Raw genomic sequence first — 20014 nt, 5'->3', positions numbered from 1 at the left:
ACAGTGGTAGAATTTGCTATTCAGGCCTGGAATTTTCTTTGTGGAAAGATTTCTAAAAACAAATTAAAAAAAAAAAAAAACAAATTTATTTTCCTCAATAGATGGATTATTCAGGTTGTCTATTTCTTCTTGACTTTGTTTTGCATGGAATTTGTTCATTTTTAAGTTGTCCAATTGTTTGAAGTAAGTCATTTGTAATATTCCATTAGCCTTTTTTTGGCCATACCTCGCAGCACACAGGGTCTTAGTTCCCAGACCACAGTCTGAATCCACACCCCCTGCTGTAGCACAGATGCTTAACCTCTGGACCACTGCAAAGTCCTTAGCCTTTAATATATGTATAATCTTAGTTAAGTCACCTCTGTCATTTCTGATAGAAGTCTAGCAGGGGGCCTACTCCCCTTGCCCATTTAGTCCTGGCTCACTGTAGGGCCCATCTCTCTCTCTGTTCCAGCTCACCTCTGTTGGCCCAGAAGCCTCCAGCCCAGCGGGTCCACCTCCTCCCTTGGCTTGGAGGGGCTCAGCCTTCCCCAGGGCCTCCCTGCCCCTCTTACTCCCTCCCATCCAGTCTTCATTCCTCCTAAACCTGTGTGAGTCAGTGGCGGTCAGGCTTCCGCTGGACTCGGCCAGTTAAGCAAACGCTCATCTAAGTGTTGCTGTGAAGGGATTTGGTCCATCTGGTGCAGGTCTACAACCAGGTGACTTCAAGTAAAAATTACTCTCAATAATGTGGGTGGGCATCCTCCACTCAGTTGAGGCCAAGGAGAGAAAACCCAAGGTTTCCCTGAGGGAGAAGGAATTCTGGCAAGGTTTCCCTAGGCGGGGTCCTCCACAATTATGCCAGCCGATTATCAGACTGCCTGCCTGTCTCCTCCTGGTCAAGTTTCCTTGATCGAGGGCCCCTTCCCTGGAGGTGTCCAGCCTGTTTTCTGGAGCCAGGTATCACCCCCCGCCCTCCTGCGGGGAGCAGAGGGTGGTACTCTCTGGGGTGCCAGGACAGTGGAGGCTCACACAGCTGATCAGCAGGCAGGATGAAAGGATGCCCAGACGCCAGAGCGAACGTGCGGTTTAATCATGGGAGACATTATCTTTACCAGATTGGTGTAAAAATGAAACAGTACATAGTTCTTTACACAGACAATTACAGTAAATTTCAAAACCCACGCAGCAATTTGAACCTTATTTCTTGAAAAACGAACACAGACAAACAGGGTGGGTGCCCAGCGCCCAGGGCTGCTCCGCGCGACCTCCGGCATCATGGGGCCCCGGGCCCGGCTGCCGCGAGCGCCGGCCTCACAGGTGGACAGACCGGCGTCTCCACTCCCCCCCCCCCCCCCCCAGGCGACGCAATAAATAGGAGAATCCAAACAGAAAAACGACGACCACACCTGTGCGGCAGAGCCCGTGCGGTTCTGGAAGCTCGGCCCGGCTAGGGACTCAGCCAACTCTTCACAGACCAGGCAGGTCTCCGAGTCGGCGGCGCCAGTCCTGGCCCTGCGCCCAGGGCAGCCGCGGGGTGGGTGGGTGTGGGTGTGTGGGTGTGTGTGTGTGTGTGTGTGTGTGTGTGCGCGCGCGCGTGGGGGTGCTGGTCCTATGGGCGCCTGCGCGCGGGGTGCGGTGCCAGGGTCGGCAGGTGGGAGGCGGGGGGCGGGCCGGTGGCCTAGCCCTCCCGCACGCTAACGCGAGGCTCGGCCAGGGAACTGTGAATAATGCTAAGGATGGACTCCAGGCCGCTGCCTTCCAGCAGCGTGCGGTGGTCGCCCTCGATGACGTGCACCGACACCTTGCCGTCGCACACCTGGGACAGATTGTAGTCGGCGCCCAGGCCGTTCCCATAGGCGCTGCCCATCTTGGCGCGTAGCAGCGTCACGTTGCCGTGGTAGGTGGCCCGAGGCGTGTACTGCTCGGCGGCGCGCAGCTTGTGGTAGAAGGAGCGCGCAGCAAAGCTGAGCGCGTGCCGGTCCAGGCTCGCGTGGCTCTGCGCGATCAGCTCGACGGTGGCCGCCACACGCGCCTCCAGATCCCCGAGGGGCAGAAGGGCTTCCAGCACCTGTAGCACAGGACAGTGAGTGAGCGGCACCTGGGCAGGGGCGGGGGCATCGGGAGGCCAGGTCCCAAGCCCGGTGGACTCACCCTGCTGTGCTCCGCCTCCGTGAACTGCCGCATGAAGAAGCACATGGCCTCGGCCTCCGCCTCTGCCTCGCAGCCAGGGTTCATCTTGGCCCGGTAGCTCTGCAAAGAAAGGAGGAGCTGCTGCAGTGGCAGGTACAAGCGGTTGGGCCTAAGGACACGGGGACTCCCGTCGGCTGCCGCCCTCACCTGCGTGTAGGCCATCACGTAGGTGTGGGAGCCGTCAAACAGGAAGAGGCTGTTGTTCGTGGGGCCACTGCTCTGCTGGGCCTGCAGCTGTGAGCACATCTCGAAAGCCACGCAGGCCCCGTAGGAGTAGCCAGCGATGCGGTAGGGCCCCTCTGGCTGCACCTGCCTGATGCACTCGATGTAGTAGGTGGCCAGGCTCTGGATGCTGTCCAGGGGTGCCGCTGTGGGCAAAGCATGAGGCTTATTAGCCCTTGTCTGCAGGTGCTGTGCCATCCCCAACTCCCCGGGGGGCAGCCCCCTAGGCCCCTGACATGCCTCCTGTACACTGCAGGCCGTAGGTGGGGATGCTGAGCTTGGCGGCCAGGCTGTGGAACACGGTGGTGGAGCCCTCGATGGGGTGCACCAGGAACAGGGGCCGCTCGGAGCTCTGCACTGAGTTGAGCCGTGTCAAGGTCGGGCCCTCGGGGTTCACCAGCAGGGTGCTCAGGTTCAGCTGGGTCTGCGGCTGGGCAGGGCTCCCCATTTTGGGTGTGGAGTCCGTCAGCTCTGTGAAGAGGAGCAGATACCAGGGACGATACCATAGTGTCCCCTGCCACAAACACACACACACACATGCACACATGTTGGCTGCGGGTGGCCAGGGCAGGTGGGTGGGGGCCGCTGGGCGCCCAAGGAGGGCTCTCAGGAACGGGTCAGATGGACAAGCCCTGACCTGCTCGGAGGCCAAGAGCCCTGAGGGGACAGTGCTGCTGCGGGGACACCCCCTCCATACCTACCATCAACTGTGCCAGCCTGCTCGGAAATCTCCTGCAGCTTGCGGATTGTGAGCTGCCGGATTTCCCGCATGGACAGCACCAGGTTGTGCTCACGCTCCAGCATCTGGCGCAGCTCCACACCCATGAGTGAGTCGAGGCCAAGGTCTGAAAGCGAGCTGTCCGGGTTGACAGTGGCCAAGTCACGGATTCCTGGGTGGGGAGGGGGTGGGGAGGTGGCTCAGTTGGCAACTCGGGAGGGGCCCTGGGTGGGTATTGTACCCTCGTGACCGGATCTTCGCACACCATCATCACTATGGTCATGGGACCCACAGCCCCCACCCAGCTCTGCACAGACCACCTGTGCCTCTCCCTCCATGAGCAAGCCCAGCACGCCCCCCTTGGCAGCCTGGGAAACCAGACCCGGGAGACGAGTGTCTGCAGGTGGGGAGGGGGCAGGGTGCTGCCTCACCCAGGATGTGAGCCACGGCCTTCACCAGATCCTGCTGGCTGCCGCCGTCGCCACGGGATGCAGCCTTCTCCGCCAACACAAAGCTGCTCAGGACGGGGTGGGGCTGGTGCAGGAAGAGGTCTAGCACCTCCAGGCAGGAGGTGATGCGCTGCGGCAGTGTCCCGCCAACGACCGTCTCGTTAGTGCCCTTCAACTCCACGATGAGGCCCACATCAGCAATTGCGCCCCACTGCACGGCCAGGCCTGTGGGTGGGCAGTGGCGCTGGGGTGAGTCGGGCTAGGTGTGAGGGTGGCTCCGCGGGAGTTGGGGAGTGGCAGGTGGGCCCACCTGGGAGGCCGTCGTGCCGACGCTTCTCACATATGCGCTCCATGCTGGAATTGGCGAACCCGTAGTTGGTCTGGCCGGCGTTGCCACGCCCGCAGCTCACCGAGGAGAAGACGACGAAGTAGTCCAGCTCCGGGCATGCCTCCCGGGTCACCCTGTGGGTTCTTAAGTCACCCCCAGCCGGCTTCCCCAGCCCACCGGCTGTCATGCCCAGGACTCCTGCTTGCCCGCCAAACCGCCTCCCCTCCCCTGGACCTGCAGTCAGACCCCAGCAGAGGCCCGTGGCCAGGCCTCTGGACACCAGTGCAAAGGCCGTGCAGGGGAGGGCGGGGGGAGGAGGGAGGGGAGGAGGGAGGAGCCCACCTGTCCAAGTTCAGGGTGCCACTGTACTTGGGCTTGCTGACGTCCTGGAAGAACTCGGGGGTCTGGTTATCCAGCATGGCATCTCTCAGGACCTGGGGTGAGGGGATCTTAGCACCTACCTCGGCCCCAGGCCTTTGGAGGGCTTCTTAGGAGGGGCCCTTCCCTGGGCAGCTGGCTCCAGCCCCTCTAAAGCCGTCCTCACCACGGCCAGGTTGAAGATGCCTCCTACGGGCCCAAGCTGGGCGGCCTCAGTGATAAGGTTCCGGGTCCCATCCAGTGAGCTGACATCTCTGGTGGACACCAGGACCTGCACCCCCTGGTGTCTCCACTCACGGACCTGCCTGGCTTGGTAGCCTGCGGGACACAGACGGTGGGAGGGGAAGGGCAAATGAAGGTCGGGCCCCAAGCCTAGGTGCCCTGAGAGCACCATAAGGGGGTCTGAAGGAGGCCCTTCCCACTGCCCCACCCTCGTGCCCGCCCTGGGGCCACTTACCTGTGCGGATCCCAGAGCGGGAGGTCAGCACCAGCTTCTGGGCCCCTCGCTCCACGAGCCAGTGGCCCAGCTCTAGGCCAAAGCCACCCAGGCCCCCAGTGATGATGTAGCTCTTGTGGGCTGGGCAGAAGGTCTTGCACAAGGCCGCCATCTGGGTGGGTTTGGTCCCGTGCAGCACTGCCTTCTGCTCTTCCTCACGTATCTGCAGCCCAAGCAGCGCCCTTGTTCACACACTGCAGGCGGGGGCAGGGGCCAGGGCTGGGGCCGGAGTACCCCAGGGGCCCCCACTCACCTCAATGACCACTTTGCCGATGTGTTTGCCCTGGGCCATGTAGCGGAAGGCGTCCTCCACCTGGGTCTTGGGGAACACTGTGCGCTTGAGGGGCTGTACTACACCCTCCCGGATGCCTGCCTTCAGCAGCATCGACACTTCCTGCCACATGGTGCTGTTTTCTTCAAAGAGTGCATCCAGTAGGATCCCATGGAAAGTCACGTTCTTCAGGAAGATGGCCATGCCTGGACAGGTGGGCAGGCGGGGGGCCTCACCACACAGCCCACAGCCCACCACCCTGCAGACCTCCACTCTGCCCAACAGCCCCCTGCCCACCCAGCCGCCCACCAGGCCTGCCGCCCCATCTCACCCAGGGGGTGGTTGTTGGAAAGGTCAAATTTGCCAATTTCCAGGAATCGACCATGCTGGGCCAGGCACCGCACGCTGGCCTGCAGCTTCTCTTCCGCCAGGGAGTTGAGGACCAGGTCAACACCTTGGGATAGGGGGGCAAGCAGGGTCCCCATAGTGAAGGTCACAGCCCGGCCAACCTGGCACAAGTCTGAAGGCTAGACCCTGTCCCTCCTGGGCCAGCGTCTCCTCTAGCGTGGCTGGTGAGTGGGGGATGGAAGGAAGAGGGGGCTGAGGATAAGGTGGATGGTGGGTGGTGAGTGATGGGGACCACTCACCCTTCCCGGCTGTGTGCCACAGGACATGCTGCTCGAAGGATGTGTCCCGGGAGTTGGCAAAGCTGGTTTCGTTGAGCTGGGGGAACCTGGACTGGAGGTATGCCCGCTTTTCGGCTGACCCTGGCAGAGAGAGGCACACCTGGTGAGTCTGGGCTTTGACAGCGCTTCCAGGCGGACAATCCTGGGCTCTGGGAAGGGTCAGAGGCTTACCCACAGTGGTGAAGACGCGGCAGCCCAGGCTGAGGGCAATGGCAATGGCAGCCTGGCCTACGCCGCCGGAGCCCGAGTGAATCAGCACTGTCTCCCCTGGCTGCATGCGTCCGCGGACTATCAGCGCGTAGTAGGCTGTGGTGTAGACAACGGGCACCGAGGCGGCCTCCTCCAGGGTCCTGAGGGCACAGTGCAGGGGTCACTTCTGGCCCGATGCCTGGCCACGTCCACGTCGGGCCCCGGGTCCCAGCCCTGGTGACTCACCAGTTGGAAGGCACGTCCCACAAGAAGCTCTGAGGCACCAGAGTGGAGGTGGCCAGGCCTTCGGCGGGTACCAGCCCCATCACACGCTTTCCACTGGCATCTCGGCCAGAGAACTCCATGCCTAGCATGCAGTCCCGAGAGGCCCAATTTCCTGGGGGCAGATGGCGGGTGAGTGGGCCCTGACCTCACTAGGAGGAGCCTCCCAGGTTCCTGAGCACTGTGGGGTGAGGACCCCTCTCATCCCAGGCCCTGGCCTCGGGGGGGTCTTTGTTCTGGTCCCCCTACTGTGGGCTGCCTGTACCTGGGATAGCGTCGGGGGACAGCTTGCCCGTGGCCAGCATGATGTCGCGGAAGTTGAGGGAGGCATAATAGATGGTGCAGAGCTGGACGCCAGGGCCCGTGGACTGGGTGTGGCGCAGAGGGGAGCAGACCCAGCGGATGGAAGACAGGTCCCCTCGGGTGAGGACATTTACGAAGGCGTGCTCCGTCTGCTCCTCGGGCTTGTCTGGGGGGTGACAGGAAGTGGAGTCCTTAGGATCACATGTGGCCCTGGCCTGGAGCAGGGCTTCCAGCCAGAGTCTTCTTGCCCTCTCCTCATTCACCCAGCTGGTAGGCGAGGAACCTGGAGGAGCAGGGCAGTCCCGGGGGGCTCACCTTGTTCCAGTGGGAAGTGGCGGAATGCTCCCCAGGCCCCGTCACGGTAGACGTTCATCACCAGGTCACTCTGGAGCACCTTCTGCAGCTCCAAGGACTTCGGGTCTGTCTCAGGGATGGGGGATGTGCTGTTGTGGTTGGACACCAGGACGCACCTGTGGGCAGCCAGACAGGTGAGGGGAGGCTGTGGTGGGGCCCTGGGGGGCAAGGGGCAACGTAGCACAGTGGGCATCTCACCGAATCCGGTGCCCGTCAGGCTCTTTCCGGAGACAGGTCACCAAGCCCACGACCCCTGAGGTGTTGCAGCCAACAGCCATAAGCCACACGGGCCGGGAGGAGGAATCGGCCAGGATGTTCTGTAGAAGGACGAGGGAAGAGTTGACTGGCGGGGGGGTGCGGGTTCCCCGGGACCCGGCACTGGAGCCGGGTCAGCCTGGCCTGGTGGGGGCTGGGAAGGACTGACCTTCAGGGAGTCAACCCACTGGAAGCTGGTGTCCTCCACGGGCAGGAAGATTGGGCTGTCACGCGGGGCCAGCCGGCGGCACAGGAAGAGCACCGAGCCGTAGAAGGACTTCTTCAGGGCCACCAGGTGCAGGGACGCCCCAGCAAACAGGCTCTCCCACTCATCCTGCGAATTGAGGGGGTCAGGGCTCAGCAGCCTCCCGGCCCCGCCCCCACCCAGGCCCCGCCCACCCAATCCCGGCCCCGCCCGCACCTGGCTCAGGAGGTGCTGTTGGCCTTGCTGTGGCTCAGGGCAGGTGAGGAAGGTGACAGTCTCTCCCAAGGGGTGTCCTCTGAGCAGCGTGTGCAGCAACAGGAAGCCTCCCTCCTTGAGGGCAGCCACCATGTTGCCGACAGCCGTGGCCGGGTCACCGAGGCTGGCCAGGGCACAGTTGCACACCACGAGGTTGGCCCCACCCAGGTTGCTGGGGGCCGGGTCTGAGGGGTCCCACTGGCCCTGGGTTATGTTGAGCTGCTGCAACTTGGCCTGGGCAGCCTCCAGGGCCTGGGGGTGGCGGTCAGTGGCTGTGTAGTCCAGCTGCAACAAGGGCTGGAGGTTGAGCAGCGTAGGGATGCGGGAATACAGTTGGCCGTCACCAGCTAGCACCTGGCGTGGAATAGTTTCTTGGATCAGCTGCCACTGGGCAGGCGTCCCCCAACCTCAGGTGGGTGTCTCCCAGAAAGGCCCACCCACTGACTCCGCAGGGGTCACTGGCCAGTGCTACCCTGCCCACCACACCCTTGGAGCCCAGCTCCAGTCCCTTCCCAGTGCCCCCTTCCCCTTTGGCGTCTGGGAAGCCTCAGCACCATCTCAAGTCAGGCAACTTCACATCTGAGAGGCCCTGGGCCCTCCTTAGGGTCGGAACTGCCTGTATCTGAGTCCTTGTGCACTGGGCCTGCGGCTGCGCGGGGCACCCACCTCCACCACTTTCATCTTGAGGCTGGTCATGTTCTCCAGGGCAGTGTCCACGCACACCTTGAGTGCTGGGGAGTTGAGGAGCCCACTGAGCAGGGGGTCATCACTCAGCAGGGCTCTCTCCTGGGCTAGGATCTGGCCCATCTCCATCTGCAGGTTCCCGTTGAGTTGCAGCTGGCAGGCGGTGGCCAGCAGCCGAGGCAGGCCCTGCTGTGGGGCCTCCTGGGGAGCCTGGGCACCGTCAAGCCCGGGAATCACCATCTTTAACCCCTGCTGGGCCACCTTGGTCTGAAGTGCCTGTGTCAGCCCTGGGGAGGGGAGAGGAGCGTGTCAGGCAAGAGCCTCAGCTGGGCTGGGGTTCCTGAAGCTCCCCGCTACCAGGAACTGGTGACTGCTTGGAGCAGAACCCACTACCTGGCTCTGCCCGCTGACAGAAAATAGAGGGATAGAGTGGACCATCCAGTCTTCCAGGGCTGGAAACTGGCTTTGACCATCGGTACCACTAGGTGGGCAAAGGGCGGCCCTGCGCCCCATGCAGGTGTGAGCCCCACAGGGTGTGGATTCCCCAGAGGGTGGGTTCCGTGTTTTGCCGGCCCTGGCTGCCCCTGCCTAGCTCCCACTACCATCCCGCACCCCTCAGCTTGGGCATGAGCCCTGGGTAGAGGGTGGTCTCAGGGGTGGTCTCACACCTGTGCAGCTGGCTGGAGGCAGACAGGAGGGGCGAAATCTGTCACCTTTGTGCCGAGGCCCCCTCTGAAGACATCAGCTCTGGGTGGGGGGAAGCCAGGGGCGCTTCCAGGGGAAGGCAGATGTAGACCCCACATGTAGGAGAGGCTGTGATGGGGTAACGGGGCCCAGGCACTGGGAGCTGGACCCTGGGATGAAGGTGGTGGGTGCAAAAGACTCACCCGCACACAGCTGCAGCTCCTCCTGCAGGGCCAGGTCCCCAGCCAGGCACCCGCTCTCCATGTACGGTGTGAAGCAGAACTTCTCCAGGATGGGCATCGGCTGCTCCTGCTGACGCCGGGGGGCCACCGAGGTGTGGACCCTCGAGATGTAGACACCGCCGGCCACCGTGGTGTTCAGACACCTGTTCGCTACCACGTCGGCCACTGTGGGGACACGCTGGGTGAGGGTGGGTGGGGCCTGGCACGGGGAGCCATGCGTGTGGGGCCAGGGCAGGGCTGACCTTGTGTCCCGTCCTGCAGCGTGTACAGCTTCTGCTGGTGGGTGGCCGGGTGGATGTAGATTGCGGTGATGCGTGTGGGCAGGCGCAGGTTGCGCTGGCCCGGGGCCAGGACGGATATCTGCAGCATGGTGTCCATGAAGGTCACCCAGTTGTCCCTCCAGAGCAGCTGGCCCATGTTGCCTGGGGAGAAGGGGCTGTCGGTTCAGCCAGCCTGGGTCTCTTCCCGCTGTGGGCCCTCTCCCCCGTGTGCCCCAACCTGGGGGGCCCCTTGTGGCCCCCTCATACCAGGCAACAGGAATTGGCCCCAAAGCACAAAGTGGGACCTCCCGTGCACCTACCTTCGGAGCTGGTCTCGAGGACACCCTGGAAGTAGGGGCCATAGTTGTAGCCCCGCAGCTGTAGCTCCTTATACACGTCACCACGGCTCAGGTGGATGGCAGTCGTGGGGTCCGTGGGGTCCGTGGGGGTCGCAGGGTCCATGCCATACCGGTTGTCAAAGAGCTTGGGGTCGGGATCTTCCCACTGGTATACCTTCCCTGTGGGTGGGGGTGGCAGAAGGGCCTGAGTGAGGGCAGGGCTGAGCCGGCAGCCGAGGTCCAGCCAGAGACCCCCAGGCAGGGACCCTGTAGCCTGGTCTGGTGCCCCTGCTCACCGCTTACGATCAGGTTGCCATTCTCAGACACCTCGAAGGTGCAGGAGGCTTCCAGAAGCCGCACTTCCAGGGCCGCAGTCCCTGTGGGCAGCAGGAGAAGAGGTCAGCTGCAGGAGTCAGCAGCTGGCCCTCTTGTCCCGTAGTCCGAGCTGCCCGCCTCACCTGTCTTCGGCAGGATGGTGGCCTGGTGCAGCGTCACGTTCTCAAATACTATAGGCGTGTCCTCCATGTTCTGGTCCAAGGCTCGGGCCAGTGTCTTCCAGACCAGGCACAGGTAGCCGGTGGCCGGGAAGATGACGCGACCGTCGATGCAGTGATCCACCAGGTAGTGGTCAGGGGACTCGGGGTTGATGTCTGTGGGGCCGGGGCCTTAGTGCCACCGCTGTGGACGGGGGAAGCCACCCCACCCCGGGGCCCGCCTGCATCGCAAGGACTCACCGATCTTATAGATGGTGGCAGAGGAGCTGTTGGAGCTGTTGGGGAAGTCCTCGGCAGCGGGCACATCCCAGGTCTGGCTGTGGTCCCACTTGATGTGGGGGGAGATGAGGGGGGTGCCCCGGGGAGCCGGGAACTCCACAGGTGGGAATAGTCCGTTGGGGTTGACGTCGATGCTGGAGGGTGGAAGCAGGGAGCTGTGACTGCCCTGTCACACCCATGGTCACCCAGGGTCTCCCCTAAGACCCTGGAGATGGCTGAGACAGGGTGGGGTGGGGGGCATGGCAAGGGTGCGGAGGTGGCCCCAGCACCCAGAGGTCCGCTTCCTGGGGACAATCTCAAGGCTGGCCTGTGGCCTGGCTGGTGAGGAGCCTCCCAGGGTTGAGCAGGGACGCACCCGGTCAGGTAGAGCCGGCCCATGCTGCTAAGGAAGAACTCCAGGTTGTCCTTGTGGTCCTTCTTCATCAGTGGGATGATGGTGCAGCTGGTCTTGAGGCCTCTCTTCAGGACAGCCTGCAGAGGCAGAGACAGGCTGGGCCTCCCCCTGACCGGTTCCCACTGGCCCCCTGCTCGGTCCCACGGAGCCTGGCCAGCCCACCATCCCTCCGGGACCACGCGTACCTGCAGCAGGGCGTGGGGCGCGATCTCCAGCACCACAGCATTCTCGGGCACATGCCACAGCGCCTCCTGGAACAGCACGGGGCTCACCAGGTTGTTCACGTTGTACTCAGCCGAGAAGGTGCGGGCCAGGCTCTCCTGCCACTGGGTCTTGGGGATGGAAGTGCTGAGCCAGCGTGAGGAACGTGGCTGGGGGTCCCGGATCACCTGCGCGCAGGGCCGGGCAGGGTCAGTCAGCCTGAGGGACCCAGGGCCCGCCTTCCCCACCCGTCCTCAGGGAGGACCCTGCCGTGCAGCACGTGGACAGCCGCCCACCTTCTTGAGCTGCTGAAGCAGCGTGGGGGCGATGGCGTCCATGAAGTAGGAGTGGAATGCCATGCCGCCTGTCCGCACCTCCTTGGCGAACACACCCTCCTGCTTCAGCTGCTGCACGAACTCCAACATGGCAGCCTGGGGGGTGGGGCGCAGATGGGGAGGGATGGGGGCGCTGACAGCAGTCCGGGCCCGGGCCAGTGCCTGGCTCCCCACACAGAGCGCATCCTGGGGGGGTGGGAGGGGACTTGGGGACGAGGCCTCGCCTCCCAGGGCCCACCTGAGGTCCTGAGATGGTGACGGTGTCAATGGAGTTGTGGCAGGCAGGCACGATGCCAGGGGGGCAGCGCTGCTTACACTCTTCCCAGGTCAAGCCTGGGAGCAGAAGAGAGCCTCAGAGGGTGCATGGGGAGCAGGCACCCCCACACGGCCCTCCCCGGGGAGGGGGACACTGCCCGGGTGGCCCTAATAACAGCTGCCGAGCGGCATCTTTATGAGGCAGTTTCACCCTTGTGGTTGTCTGGTCTCAGGCGGAGGTGTCATTAATACCATCCTACGGGCGGGAGCCAGTTTCGGGTCCCACGCCTGGCCCACCAGAGAGGGCCTTGGCCTTACTCTTCCGACAGCCCCTCTGGCTCTCTCTGGTCTCCTCCCATCCCCAACCCTGCCTGTCCCAAGTGTGAGCAGGCCCACTCCTCTGCCTGCAGCCTGCCCCAAGGGGTTCATGTGAAAATCACGCTGGCCTCTACCGACACCCCCGTGGGCAAGTATGCTGGGCTCCAAGGTCATCCGGGGCACAGCGGGGCAGGCTGTCAGGGTCATTCTCACCCTGCAGTGAGGACAGTGGCTGGCGAGCTGCCCCCAGGCCCTGGCCTCTGCCCAGCGCCAACACAGAATGGTGCCAGTAAGATACCCACCTCCCACGGAGACCCTTAGGCCCAGGGGTGAAGCGGGATGGGGGAGCAGAGGGCAGCACCTACCTACAGCTGCCATGGCCCCGGGCGGGATGTTGGCCTCCTTGATGCACTGGCCCCTCCAGTAGGCAGCAAGGATGGCCTCCTTCTGGGAGATGCAGCCGTCGGCATATCCACAGGCCACCTCACCCAGGGAGTGCCCGATGATGCCGTCGGGCTGAAGGCCCATAGAAGTCAGCAGGTCTATGAGGGCGATCTGGGGGGGCGGGGGACAGGATGGGTCATGCCAGTCCCAGGCTCATCGCCCTGCCAAGCCCACTCACCCCGGACCCCAGGGGCACACCTGGATGGCAGTGAGGCTCACAAAGGAGACGACAATGTCGTCAAAGGTGGTCTCGTCTGTGCTCAGCAACAGCTGTGACACCTGCAGTCCCAAAGGCTTCACAGCCTCATCCGAGCGCAGGATGGAGTCACGGAAACTGCTCAGACGCATGAGGCTCAGCCCCATCCCACGCCACTGTGTGCCCATTCCTGTTCCGGAGGGAGATGTCAGGGCAGCGCCGTGCAGTCCCAGCCTGTGTGGCCCTCGGGGACGACCTGGGGTGGGGTGGGGCGGGGTGGGGTGGGGGCTCACCGGAGCAGATGAACCAGAGCGGGCGCTTGACGGACGGCACCTGCTGCACCTCCTGGCTGCCCCCCTGGCTGCCCAGCACAGCGTAGCCATGGAAGGGCATGGCTGCTGGGGAGGGGGCTGCGATGTCATTGAGCATGCTCACGAAGGCCAGGTTCTGGTTGTGCTGGAGGCCTAGCTCCAGCAGACCCTGCACACCCTCCAGGGTGCGCCCACTGGCCCGCAGCAGACGGGGCAGGGCGGCATGCGGGGCAGGCGGTGGCGGTGGCTGGGAGTTGGGCTGGAGGATGACGTGCACGTTGGAGCCACCGAAGCCAAAGGAGTTGATGCCCACGTTGCCCCCGAGGACGGGCAGGGGCCGGTCCACCACCTGCAGCCGCCCGTCCTGCAGTGCTGGGATCTCGGGGTTTGGGTTGTGGAAGTGCAGGTTGGGGGCCCAGAGCCCGTGCTCCAGGGACAGCAGCACCTGTGGGTGCCTAGCGGTCAGCAGGGCGGCTGGCCCCGGGCTCCCTGCCCCTGCTGGTCAGGATGAGCTTCAGGTACGTCCCCTCCTGAGGGCCCTCGGGGCCACCCCAGAGGCCCCGCCCGCTGCAAGCAACCTCCTTCCCCACCAAGCTCGCCCTGCCCCAGTGCAGAGATCTGGTGACCAAGCCACATGCTGGGTCCCCTCTCAGGCTTAGGCCTCACCCGGGGCCCTGCCACCTCCTGGCCTGATTGGCTGTGGGTTTAGACAAAGGCTCCTTAGCCATTCCCCACTCCATCTCTCAAGCTAAGAGCTGCAGACAGGTGGCTATGCTGGCCCAGGGAGCCGAGACCACCTGAAGTTCCCACCACACCCAGAAGCTCAACCAGTGGCAACCTGGGTCCTCCAAGCTACCAGCTGGTCAGGAGGCCACAGGGAGGGAGAGCCTGGAGAGGTGGGCTGCCCTGTTGCTTCTGCTCCCTCTGGCTGGCCCCTTGTGGAGCAAGTACTGGGTGAAATGTATGGCCCCATGAAGCCAGCAGGGACTGGCCACATGCTGGCGGCCTGCTCTCCGGGCCTCAGTTGGCCCACACCCCACAGCACAGCCTGGAGGGACCCTCCCCCCCCCCCCCGAGGGACCCCCCCCCCCCCCCGCCCCCAGCAGGCTGTAAGAAGCTGATGGGGCAGGGAAAAGATGGCCCTAGACTCTCCTGCCTACCTTGGCCAGCGCCGCGAGCCCCGAGGCAGGCTCTGGGTGTCCCATGTTCGACTTGGTGGACCCAATCAGCAGGGGGCCCTTGCGGGTGCCACACAAGGCTTGCACAATGCTGTTCAACTCCTGGGGGTCGCCCACCTGTGGGGAACTCAGGGAGGTCAGGACACCGCCCTGGTGCCTCTCTGGCATGGGATGTGGGGTGTGAGCAGGGCCAGGAAGGGGTCTCACCTTGGTACCGGTGCCATGGGCTTCGATATACTCCAGGGACTCCGGGTCCAGACCGGCCGGCTTGTACAGGGAGCTGATGAGCTGCGCCTGTGCCTCTCCGGAGGGGAAGGTGACGCCTGGGGATGGGGCTGGGCCTCAGCACACCCAGCGCCACCTGACTGCCTGCAGCCCCACCCTCACCCGCCCCAGGCCAGCTCCCACCTTGCTCTTTGCAGCCGTCCGTGTTGGTGCCAGCGTTGAGGATGGTGGCATACGCCCGTCGGGCCAGGGACTTCTTGGTCAGAAAGACGGCCATCACAGCCTCTGCACGGCAGTAGCCATTCCCTGAGGGCGGAGGGCACTTCAGGCTCACAAGCTCAAGGAAGGGCTCAGGGGCTGGTGCTGGATAGAAGCGGGGGTGGGGGCACTGCCCGGGGCCCCATGCCCACTGCCCTCACCTGATGCATCAAAGGACTTGCAGGTGCCCTCGGGGCTGAGCATGCCCAGCTTCATGAACTGCACCGAGGTGTTGGGCTTCAGCAGGATGTTTATGCCGCCTGCAATGGCCATGGCGCACTCCCCTCTCTGGATGGCCTGGTAGGCCCTCTGCAGGGCCAGCAGGCTGGAGGAGCAGGCTGTGTCCAGGGCAATGCTGGGCCCTGCAGGCAAAGACACAATGCAGCTATGGGACCGCCTCCCCACCCTACCACCTCGGGGCTCTGACTGCTCTGTTGAGTGCTCTCCACGTGGAGCCCACGACACCAGGACCTTGTTCCTGCTGTCCTTCCTGGGGGAGATGCGGTCAGAGTCTAAAAGGGTCTCAGTTGTCATCCGCCCCCTGCCCCCCGCTCCCAAGTCAGACCCAAAGGGACTGTGTGGGCACCCACCTTTGAAGTCAAAGTAGAAGGAGAGGCGGTTGGCCATCATGGCACGCTGGCAGCCCACCATGCTGTAGCCCACGAGGGTCTCAGGGTCTCGGCTTAGAGCCTCTGAAGCCTCAGAGCCACTCACACCCACCCAGACACCGGTGTTTGTCCCCCGAATGGAAGCTGGGTTGATGCCTGTGGGAGGCAGAAGTCAGACCTGCAGCTGTGCTGTGCCTAGCCCGCTGTCGAGCTCTAGGAGGTGAGGCGTCCCGCCTTGGCCTCTCTGGCTTGGCTGACCGCGTGCATGCTAAGTCACTTCAGTTATATCCGACTCTCTGCAACCCTATGGACTGTAGCCCTCCAGGCTCTTCTGTCCATGGGATTTCTCCAGGCAAGAATACTGGAGTGGGTTGCCGTTTCCATCTCCGTGGGATCGATTGTGGGTTCAATTCTACCTTGTAGGGCGATTCTTTATCATATGAGCCACTAGGGCTTGGGTGAGAGGAGGCTCCACCTTGCCTGACTCTGTAGTGGCTGGGGGCCAGGGAAGAGACAGTGGAGCCTGAGTGGGGTGGCCGGCCCAGGGAGGGTTGACAACAGATAACCAGGTCACAGGAAACTGGGGTCCGGGGGGCAAGCGGGGTGCCAGGTGGGGCTCTAGTCTCTGGGTCAGGTAGCGGCCAGAGACAGCCAGAGGTGGGGACAGAGGACAGTATTGTCCCCAGGCTACTCCCCTGGGCACTGGTACTGCTGGCAGGGTCTGATGAGCCCTGAGGGCGGCCTGCCCTGGGTGGGCCAAGATAAGAAGACAGAGAGAGACAAAGGCCGAGTGTCCAGGCTTGGGAAGGAGGGAGGGACACTGGCCAGCCCCAGGAGAGCGGCATCCAAGGTCTCCGGGTGGGGCCTGGGCAGCAGGAAGGCCTCCACCTCCCCGCCCCTCCCCCCAGGCAGTGCCTGTCCAGGACCCTGTCACACTCAAGTGACAACCCCAGGGACTACTTAGCATCTGCTGCAGGACAAGAGACCTGCAAGGCCAGGATACCCACCCTGCAAACCACAGGTGGCAGTAGGCAGGTCCCGGGTTCCCCCGCTGCCCACCTGCTGAGGGGCCTCACCCCCATGGCCAGCCTTCCTGCTCCCACCCAGCAGGACTTCCATGTCCCTGGTATCCCTGGGACAAGTCTGTGCCCTCAAAGCACTTTTCCAAGGCTAGACACAACCCAGCAGAGGGGAGTGGAGGGCAAGAGTCCTGGGGTCAGATCCTGCCTCCTGCTCTGCCTGGCACCTGGTGTCTTGCCCTCACCAAGTTCAGCCACGCAATGGGGAGTGAGGAAACTGGGGCGATGGGACATGCCCGGGATACCTCTGGTGTGCAGTTGTGAAACCTGAGTTGCCTGAGGCCCACACCTCCCCACCCCGTCGGCCCCAACCTGGGACTCCGTTCCCTCCTCACTATCTTCTGTTTTGGATGTTTTGTTATGAACACACGATGCTTTTAGAAGCAAAAAGGGAGGTTTTCAAGAAGGGCAGCAGGAAACTCAGGGACAGGCCCTCTGCAGCCCCCCAGATGGCCCACCTGCATCCACAATGGCCTCGTAGGTGACCTCCAGCAGCAAGCGGAGCTGGGGGTCCATATTGTGCGCCTGCTTGGGGTGGACCCCGAAGAAGGAGGCGTCAAACCGGGACAGGTCCTTCAGCTTGCCTGTCCGCCGAGGCAGGCCATATAGTCCTAGGGAACACACACAGGTGGAGAAATTAGTCACAGGACATCATGGCCCTGAGTGATTGATTTGGTGGGGGGGGGTCCCTGCTGCAATAGGGAGCTAAAGCTCCCTGGGATGGGTGGGCTCACTTCTGAGGGGGGGTCCTGGAGGAGGAACCTCATGGGTGATAACAGGCAGAGCAGAACACTGTAGGGGGCAGCGCTACCTCCTTCCACCTCCCACGGTCCTGACCTGGCTGGAGACCTTCTGCCTGGCCCCATCCTGGCCTGGCAGCTAAGGCCAGCCAGGCTCTGCCACACTGACTCACATCCTGTAGATCAGGTGGAGCCGCTCTGTGGGAGAACCTACTGGGCGTGAGGGAGTCAAACCAGCTTCCCGGGGGAGCCTGATGTCTTATCTGACAGCCTGGGACAGCAGGTGGGTGGGCCAGTGGGCGGGCAGTGGCTGGCCGGAGGTGTTCACCCACCTGGCCTTGCCCTGGCTCCACCCCCAAGCAACGCCCCTGGTCTGTGAAAGGAGCAAAGGCCACAACCAGGAACTCCAGACTCCCACAGGCTGGAGTTCAGTCCCTAGCCCACTGGCCAGAGGTCCCAGGTTCCCCTAGCCCAGAGCCTTCTGATACCATCTCCAGAAAGAGGCTGCAACACGGCCTCACCTTAGGTGACCGTTGGCTCTGCCAATGGGACCGGAGTGCAGGCCAGAACAGGCCTGCCCTGGTAACCCCGGGAGACTGTGTCCACAGTAGCGGTGAGAAAAGAGAAAAGAACATCCCAAGTAGGCGGGGAGCCCCAGGCTGGCTTACCCGCCTTCCACCGCCTGTCATCATCTGTCACCATGTCCACGCCGCCGATGAGATTGGTCCAGAACTCCTCCAGGTTCTCCGACTCGGGCAGCTTCCCGGACATGCCAGCGATCACCACCTCCTCCATGGCTGCTCTCTCTGCAAGGAGGGTGGCGCGAGGGCCCAGACACTGGTCAGCCGGGGCCCCAACACTGCCAGTCCACAGCCTTGCTGGAGACCCAGCTGCTCCCCAACCCTGGCTTCCTGACGCCCCTCCTCCATCTGGCCCACCCAAGGGTCTGAGAACAGCAGCTCAGAAAGCCCTGCAACAAGATCCACATGGCCAGCTCTGGGGCTATGCACCCGCTGGAACGTTGTGTGTGCAAGCGTGTGAAGTGTATGTACAGTGGTTGGGAGGGGGAAGTCCACTCTGGTCCAGCCTGCTAACACCTCGCACTGGGCTCTGTGGGCATTGGCCTTGGCCTGGGGTGACCCCACCACAGCCCTGCTGCAGGAGACTCAGGAGGGGGCCCTACGGTGGGAGGCAGGCAGGGCCCAAACCCTTCTGAGGAAGGGACTGCCTGGCCGTCAGCCTGTTAAGAGGTGGCCCAGGGAATTTAGTAGGCGAAGGAGAAAGGGCAAATGTGGGGGTGGGAAAAAGCGCCCACACTAGCTGGCTCTGCGCTCAGCATCCCAAGCTGCCCTCCAGGCCGGAACCACAGCTTGGGCTTCTCGACACTGCCAAGGCTTGGTGGGGCTCTGGGGAAAAATTGGTCCCTGTCCCACAGTCGGCAGCCCCAGCCTGTACGGCCCCTTCAGCAGGCTCCAACCTGGAGAACCACTCCCGGTTGGCTGCCAGGCAAGCTCTACCCAGACCCACACATTTGCACAGTTCGAGGCCTCAGGACTGTGCTTGCCTACTTCCGTGCAGCCTGCCTGTCTACCCAGACCCACGTCTCCCAGCACCAACGAGGGAGCCTAGACTACTCTGAGCCGGTGGGCCCAGGATGGGGGCTCCTGTGCAGCCCCTGAGGAAGGGGGCAAGGCCAAGGTTGGTCCTACAAACTTCCACCAAGCCTCCAGGGCCTCATGGCGCCGATGACTGGTGAACTCGCCAACCACCGACCCTTTAGGGTTTCTCTGAGCATGGGAAAGTAGGAGTGGAGAGAGCGTCTTCCTTGGGTGGCCTGATGGCCCTGGCGTCCCGGCAGAGGGAGCCCCCTCCCCCAGCGCTGAATAAAGAGCCCTTTGCCGGCCCAGAAGCACCAGCTCCCGGGGCGGCTGCTTCTCCAGAAAGCGCCTGCTCTGTTCTCCCCCTACTTGCTATTCACACGGAGTCCGGCGGGACGAGGCAAAAGGGTGGAGACCCCTGCGGCGCAGGCGAAACCGCGCGCGCCGCCGCGAGGTTGCACCCGGCAGGAGTGGCTCTCCCCGCAGAACTTTGGGGGCTCCAAAGGGAGCCCACGTGCTGGAGAAGCCGTCCTCATACAGTCCTGCGCCTCCTGCATCCACCTCCCTCCCCTCTTCTCAGGCCCTCCGGTCGGCCGAGACGGCTATCCTGCACCCGGAGGCGGGAGGATGCCGCGGGTGGAGGGTCTCGGCGGCCAAGCCGGAAAAGGAGGCCCTCGAGGGCGCCGGGAGCCGGCGCCCACCTGGCGGCTGGGGGCTCCAACAGGCCCTCGAGGGTCCGCAGCCGCCGGGCCCAGCCCAAGACCAAAATGGCTGTTCGCGGCGTTCCCGGGCGTCCGCCCCTCGCCATCCGCCCACCTGCCCCGCCGGGCCTAGGCACGGCGCGAGGGCCCTTTGCCGCCTAGCCTCGGGCGCCTCGTGGGGCTCGAACATCCAGACCGGAGGCTCGGACCCCGAGACCAGAGCAGGCTCTGCGAGATGAGCCCTCACCATCAGCGCGCCGAACCATGCGCACCCAAGGCCGGAGGATGTGGGCCGGCGGCGCCCCCTCGAGCCCGGCAGCCTTGCTCCCGCCCCAGCCCCCGATCCAGTCTGGCCCCAGGACCCGGTTCCCGGCTCGCAATTTCCGACCCCGGCCCGGCCTGGCCGCTTGTACCTGGTCTGGGCTCGGGCGGCTGTGCAAACGGCTGGGGGAGAGCGAGGATGGAGCGCGCGGTGGAGGAGAGGCCGCTACTGTCTCTCTGGCTCCCTCTAGGCCCGCGCCGGCTCTATTTAACCACGGCCATCCCCGTGCGGACACGCCACATGGGCTGACAGCTTGGCTGCGCCGCCCAGGCCAATGAGCGTCGGGGCTGCGCCCCGGGACCAGGCG

At 63.8% G+C, this 20014-nt stretch overlaps 1 protein-coding gene across 1 annotated transcript; it reads right to left on the bottom strand.

Moving 5' to 3' along the window:
- Positions 1 to 1050: 1050 nt before the first annotated feature.
- Positions 1051 to 19938, bottom strand: FASN (fatty acid synthase). Its single transcript, XM_061144477.1, has 42 exons — positions 19799 to 19938; positions 17755 to 17892; positions 16805 to 16957; positions 15250 to 15423; positions 14821 to 15021; positions 14585 to 14707; positions 14384 to 14499; positions 14159 to 14293; positions 12981 to 13443; positions 12690 to 12877; positions 12413 to 12602; positions 11713 to 11807; positions 11436 to 11570; positions 11124 to 11327; positions 10900 to 11015; positions 10506 to 10678; positions 10230 to 10421; positions 10068 to 10148; positions 9754 to 9951; positions 9416 to 9595; positions 9135 to 9338; positions 8230 to 8534; positions 7525 to 7917; positions 7273 to 7437; positions 7047 to 7165; positions 6810 to 6964; positions 6457 to 6660; positions 6156 to 6306; positions 5892 to 6070; positions 5682 to 5801; positions 5366 to 5488; positions 5017 to 5240; positions 4725 to 4926; positions 4434 to 4585; positions 4232 to 4323; positions 3872 to 4023; positions 3544 to 3786; positions 3096 to 3284; positions 2635 to 2865; positions 2320 to 2540; positions 2134 to 2232; positions 1051 to 2050 (listed from the first exon to the last, which is right to left on the bottom strand). Exons 2-42 carry the CDS (start codon positions 17879 to 17881, stop codon positions 1661 to 1663), a joined length of 7557 nt encoding a protein of 2518 aa, XP_061000460.1. The 5' UTR covers positions 17882 to 17892; positions 19799 to 19938; the 3' UTR covers positions 1051 to 1660.
- Positions 19939 to 20014: the final 76 nt, after the last annotated feature.

Source organism: Dama dama, chromosome 5 (assembly GCF_033118175.1).
Source record: "Dama dama isolate Ldn47 chromosome 5, ASM3311817v1, whole genome shotgun sequence".
In the NCBI taxonomy this organism is placed as follows: Eukaryota; Metazoa; Chordata; class Mammalia; order Artiodactyla; family Cervidae; genus Dama; species Dama dama.
The sequence above is the reverse complement of the archived record's forward strand: the minus strand, read 5'-3'. Positions and strand labels throughout refer to the sequence as shown.